Source organism: Chenopodium album, chromosome 18 (genome assembly GCF_948465745.1).
Source record: "Chenopodium album chromosome 18, dcCheAlbu1.1, whole genome shotgun sequence".
NCBI classification, from domain to species: Eukaryota; Viridiplantae; Streptophyta; class Magnoliopsida; order Caryophyllales; family Amaranthaceae; genus Chenopodium; species Chenopodium album.
The window spans coordinates 40,258,391-40,264,763 of record NC_137851.1 but is presented as its reverse complement, the minus strand read 5'-3'; the positions used below and the strand labels follow the sequence as shown (position 1 = coordinate 40,264,763).

Sequence of the window (6,373 nt, the reverse complement as noted above, 5' to 3'; positions counted from 1 at the left end):
TCAATAGTTATCAAGGGTATATGGTGAATTTTTGTAAAAACTCGGGGGTAAATGATGAATTTTAAAAAGTTCGAATAAACAAAAAACTCAGGTGTATGTGGTGAAAAATCCGTTTTTTTTATTGGGCAAAGAGTGATATGGTGATTTATTCCCCATGTTTGTGGGCATTCTAATTCCTATGAAGTTTTATTTTCCACGCTTTTGAAAGCTAACCAAACAAGGGCGATTACCGAGGAAGTTAGACTAAAACAAAGGAAATAATACTCCATTCGTTTTCTTTTACTTGTCGTATTTAGAACCTTGATAAATTCCAATTAAACTTAAATGGTTTTTCTACACTTTATTTGTTTCAAAACATAGCTATGTAAGATCTTGTTAAAATTATCTTGATTTTTAAGTTCCAAATTTTTAGATTTTTTTTTGGTAGTACGTAACTTAAAATACTTTAATTATAAGGAAAATGATAAACATAGTCCTAATGACTATGTATAAAAAGCTTAAAAAGGAAATATTAAGGATAAACTAACATTAATTACACCGATCAGCATCAGAAAAAATAAGTTCAGATCGGATCATCGTTTTATGTTCAGTTTTTTATCGCTAATTATCTTTAATTTCGTAATGAAAAAAAATATGAAAATCGCATATTAATAAAATACACATTATTACGAATCTTACAAGACCCCACTTGATATATTTTTCCATATAGATTATCGTATATTTAAGGTAAAAGTTTGGCCAAATCTGACATTCAGATCAGATCAGACCACATCAGCTCAATAAAAATAAGGTGAACCAAACAAGCTCTAAGGGCTTACATATTGCATAGGAAACTATGCAAAAAAAAAAAAAAAGAAAAAAAAAATGTAATAACAAACTTTAAATGGTTTAGATGAATTTTTACACATCTATAGTTGTACAACCCTAACTATTCCGATTTTGTACGATTATGAATGATCCCGTTACGATTTTGTACGATTTTGGACGGGGGTGGGTGTTTGGGGGCTTTGAAGAAGGGTTTGTAGCAGACATGGGACTCTTTATTAGGAGAAAGTAGGACAGTAAAACCTAAAATTCTATTCCAATTTTGTACGATTATGAATAATCCCGTTACGATTTCGTGCGTTATTGCATAATCAAATTTTGAACATTAGAAAAGCAACGACTTTTATATAAAATGGAGGAATTCAAATTCTTTAAAAAGATATAATCAATCACATTACTAATTGATGGCTCCAGGATGAAGGGAGCACTAATTATGATTCTGAATTTATATAGACGGATCTCCAAATCTTGCTTACACTGCATTACAGGAGAGGCTATAGCTTGCTTGCAGAGTTGCAGGGTCATTAACGGGCGGCCTGCATGAATGATATACTGGTATTCGAGATAATAGTGACAATCTTATCAGGTTGGTCTTGAGCAAAATGAATGCAGATATTCAATGGGTGATGGAAAATATCCAAAGCTTATGAAGTAACATCGAGTGGTGATATTTACATACCAAAGGGGGACCGTTGTCAAGTTCATAACTAAGCAACTTTGAGCGGTGTATCATAATGGCAAGACTATTGTCAAGTTCAGAAGGCTAACAACATCGCTATCTTTTGTCATAATACTTCAGTCTTTTAATTCGCCAATGTATTCTGTAATTTTTACTCACAATGAAAATATTGAGGCACAACTCTTTGTACACAAAGTCACACTGTATACACTTCAAAACCTGATTCGCAAGGCATAACAAAACCACCAAGTTTAAAGAAAAAATGGAGGGCTATAGGCTACCAGTGCCCAAGAATTTAATTGAATTTCTATGGCTAAACTATATTCTCCCTTCTTTTTCCAAATGACAACCAATTTTCCCCTTTGAGAAAACTGAATAGCATAGTCAATGGACATCAATCCTCACTCAGCCCCAAGCTTAATTTGTATGCTGCTGCATGCGCTTCTGGAGACAAACGGAATCGATGATTAGCATGCAGGATGAAGCAACCACTGGAAGCTGCAACTCCAAAATCCATACCATAAGCCTGTTAAATTAAGAACATGTCAGCCGTCAAACATATATCAACACAGTAAATGATGCAAATAGAAACTGCAGTGGAATTAGCAATACGCACCAACTTAAATAATCATCCAGATCCACAGTACCACCAAGCATACATAAGAAGGGCGAAATAACGAGGAAGTTTATTTCCTGCACTCTTGACCGCATGTAGCAATCCCGTGGCAAGGAAAATGGTATCGAATCAAATAAGCAAAATAAAGTATTTCTATTATTTATGTCATTATTGTTTGCAAATTCGTGACAGAAACAGTAATTAAAAAAAAAAAAAAAAAAAAAAAAAGATGAGTATGAGAAAAGCGAATAGGAAGGGGCTATGTTTTCAGATGTTAATCAGAGAGATCTAATGAATCTTAAGAAACTTGCAGTGTCTCTTTCACCTCCAAGTTTGAGTCAACACAAAATAAAATCCTCACATGCTCATAATACGAGTATTAAATTTCTATTTCCATCACAGATAAAGTTTATGACAATATATCCTTTTTCTAAACCACCATTTATGACAGTATATTCTTTTCCAAACCACCCACATTTTTCACTATTAGGGAGTACACTATATATCTAAACATAGGATAGAATTTCAAATGCTTAAAGAACAGAAATCTGATGTCAGACCTTAATTAGCTTGAGATCAATAAGAGAGGTGTCAATTTAATCGATGGACAGAACAGCATCCAAGTTTTTCTGAAGAAGCCAGCCTCTTGGATATGCAACCCCACGTGCATCCAAGTGAAGATGCCAGTTCATAATCTTTCCACAGTCATTAGGCATACCTTCCATTTGACTTTCATCTGCGACCACTTGCTCTATAAATGTTGTCTCCTATAATAAACAACAAAGAGAAACATGATATATACATTGCAACTGCATTTGATTTCAATTTTCCTTTTTATACCCTCATAGCAACAACGAGATATTGTAACATGATAAAGGTGAAAGAATGTAGAGTTGTGACTGCCACATTCGTGAGGTAAATACCTGGAAACCCTCCTTCACGGTATCCAGCTGCCGTACTGGATTCAAAAAGGGACGTCTCCACCTCTTTGGATCCCACAAGATAGTACTATTAAATGCAAAACCAGACATATCAACATGAAATCTACGGAGTGCCTTGCTTTTCTCATTTGTGTGCCACCCAATCACTTTACTTCCACTGCATACTGGACCTTCAAGTATGGCCTTATTTTTGCTTTGTGCCAGCATTGCAACAGGCCACGTGCCAAAACGGCTGTAAGAGTGCAAAAGGTTAACCATCAATTTTTTTTTCCTTTTTTTGGGGGAAAAATGATCGTTATCACTGATCAGTATAAAGCAAGATAGTAATATAGAAAGAACCACAACATCAGGATGGCAAAATTTACATACTGATACTCTAGCTTTATTTCACAAAAGAAGTCAGTCTCTTCCCTCTCCGCTGACTACTTATTAGTTTTTATTTAGAAAATAAGTAGATTGATGTAAGAACATGTGACGAACTTATCTTCCAACGCCCCGGGTGAATTGGAGACTACAGCACCTGACTGAAGAAAAATAATCCACGCCCATCTCAATTATAAGTGTATAAAACACGACAGCTTCAAATACATTAGGAAACATTTTTTTAAATGGAGAAGCTCCATCAGAAGAATCTACACTTGAAATAAACAAATTTCACAATTCTTAACATAGAAGCAGAATGCTGACAAAGGTGTAAAAAAAGGCTCTTTATCCTCAAAGAAGACATACACTCAAAAGTGCCACCAATTATGGACACTAACGGAAATTTTCCAAGGGATGCACATTATGAAGCTAGCGACAAAAACCGGCCAGCATCTTTTTTCTCCTAGTCAACCCTGGAATTCCGAGAAAAACACGTGTAGTAGTTAAGCTGGTAAGAATGAAGCTATCCTGATAACGAATTTCATTGTCACAAGAACAGATAAACATGCAGATAATTCCAATCACAATAATGTTGTGACAAAAACTAAGCCTCCAATGATAAGAAACAATCAAAAGACAAGGAATCCATGACACAGTCTCAATTTCTGTAAATAATAACATGACTACTGAGAACAACATTCTGAAAAGGTTACCATTTATGTAATTACTATGCAGTAATCAACCATTAAGATGAATAAAATTCCTTAGAGTTGGGATTTTCTCTAATTAATTCAAAGTACTCTGTATAAGATGCCCAATTTTCAGAATACCCAAATCCTCCAAACTGGACAAATTCTTATGATACAACACCCAATTCCTTAGAGCTTGGCCAAATTTAACAGATAAAACATTTATGATAAAACAGCCAATTCCTCAACCCTGATCTCTTTAACAAGCATCAACTACTATTCAATAATGAGCACAAACAACCACATCCATCAAATTTCAAACAGCATTAAACCATATGGTCCATAACAAGCAAACTAACAAAGCAAATGCAACAATAAGTAGTCAAAACTCAGACTGTATCAAACATATTCAGAGTTACTAACAGAAACAGTGTATAAGAGCGCGAAACAAGCAAAAAAAAACACAACATAAATTAAATTCAAATGAGTGGTTAGAAGACTGAACAATATACCTGACTTTTCTAATACTTTCAAAAAGCTCCAAAGAATTGATATTATCATCATCAGCAAAGTAAACAATGCCATCAAGTTTATGTTTCTCAATATGCTCAAGTGCAGTATTCCTTTGTTCAATACCTCTATCTTTTATATCAGTCAAGTTCTTATGGCACACTAAATGGCGGTACATCACTCCGGTATTCCTTAAAATCGATGCGGTTTCCGGGGACTGAGCACTCATTTCCACCACAATCCACAACACAGGAGGATTAACAAGCTTTAAAACTTGACTCATTCTATTCATATAGTAAGCTTGAAGTGCTCTATTATAAGTTGGTGTAACAACAATCAATAATTTCCTAGGTTGATAATCAAATTTCTCTGCTAACACCACATCAAGCTTAACCTCAACCTCACTCATTTTCGCCGTAATTCCAGAATCTTCATTTCTCAACAACTCCTTTTTCTGAACATTATTCTCAACTTGAGATTTGATCTCAAATGAGAAATCATGAATTCTAAAATCATCTTCTACTTCAATGTGACCAAATGGAAAAATACCTAACAAAATTCCGATTGAGAAGCAAAGCAAACAACGATAAAATTGTCTCCTCCATGAATGCTGTTGATTTCGCCGGGAACTCCGAAGCAGGAATATTCCGGCGAAAATTGGCCGAAGTTTAACGAAAATGCTCGAATTCGACGCTTTGTGAGATGACGAATTCGACGAAAATGGAGTTGAAGTTGATCCGTTCTGATAACTCCGATCTTGATTCGCCGGTGAAAGAGTTCGTCGAATCGACGCCATTAAAATCAATGCAAAAAAGCTTGAAATTTACACTTCCGATCACATAATTGGTATCCAATTTTGCCCTAATTTTCAAATCATCAGTTACAATTCAATGCAAAATTCGACAGCAATTCAGCCAACAAATATAGAAATTCAAACCTAATTCAAGAATTTTGGATTGAAATCAATAAAATTAGAGACTGATGAAGAGAGAATGAGAGAGATTAGAGAAACCAAAAACAAATTTGTGTTTTTTTTTTTACTGTTTTTTTTTTTTTTTTTTTTTTTTTTTTTTTGGAGCGGGGAAGAGTGCATTTACTATGCCGCGTAGGAAAAGAAAAAAGAGAGATACGCGCAGTGGTGGACCAATGGAAGAATGACACGTAGTATTGTCATAAGAGTTTAACTTTTTTATCCTTTTTATAATTTTAATTTTTTTTATTTTTTTTTTTTTTTTTTTTTTTTTGAGTGGGTGGTTGTCTTAAAAATGTGTTTTATAAGAAAACAAATGTAAGGTTAATGAGGTTGGTGATTTTTTACATTAACTAATCATTTGGAATATGTCACTTTCTAATTCTTCTTGTAAATGCAAGAATAAACAAGGTAAGATTAGGGTCTATTAAATTCAATGTTAAAAGGACATGATAACTAGATATGAGGCATCTTGAGGGAGGAATGTTATGTATTTACAAATACATAACAATGATTTAAATATTCTAAAAACACATGGTAGAGAGCAAATAGGAGAGAGATAGGAAGAGGAAGGTTTGTAGGTGGACCCCATCTATTTTTTGGTTAGATTGTCTCACGTGATGGGGGACCACATGTTGAGTGTTCCACTGTAAGCTTATATATTACCATTGAATCTTCAGTGGTACTATTTATGCATAAATTTGGTACAACAGAATGCATACATAATACTACTACATGTATATATAATATCATCGCATGTTCAGTGGTATTATTTGATCA

The 6,373-nt window shown here is 34.2% G+C and overlaps 1 protein-coding gene across 1 annotated transcript; it reads right to left on the bottom strand.

The window, feature by feature from the left end:
• Positions 1 to 1,579: 1,579 nt before the first annotated feature.
• On the bottom strand, positions 1,580 to 5,666 carry LOC145590870 (putative beta-1,4-xylosyltransferase IRX9H). Its single transcript, XM_081647260.1, has 4 exons — positions 4,626 to 5,666; positions 3,044 to 3,293; positions 2,681 to 2,887; positions 1,580 to 2,030 (listed from the first exon to the last, which is right to left on the bottom strand). Exons 1-3 carry the CDS (start codon positions 5,417 to 5,419, stop codon positions 2,717 to 2,719), a joined length of 1,215 nt encoding a protein of 404 aa, XP_081503386.1. The 5' UTR covers positions 5,420 to 5,666; the 3' UTR covers positions 1,580 to 2,030; positions 2,681 to 2,716.
• Positions 5,667 to 6,373: the final 707 nt, after the last annotated feature.

Bases quoted from the DNA above. Each gene is read 5' to 3' on its own strand.
- LOC145590870 (XM_081647260.1), bottom strand. From the start codon at position 5,419: ATGGCGTCGATTCGACGAACTCTTTCACCGGCGAATCAAGATCGGAGT. The intron at 3,294-4,625 runs GTATATTGTTCA...GCACTCTTACAG, and splicing joins GAAAGTATTAGAAAAGTCAG to CCGTTTTGGCACGTGGCCTG. The intron at 2,888-3,043 runs GTATTTACCTCA...TGTTTATTATAG, and splicing joins CCGTGAAGGAGGGTTTCCAG to GAGACAACATTTATAGAGCA.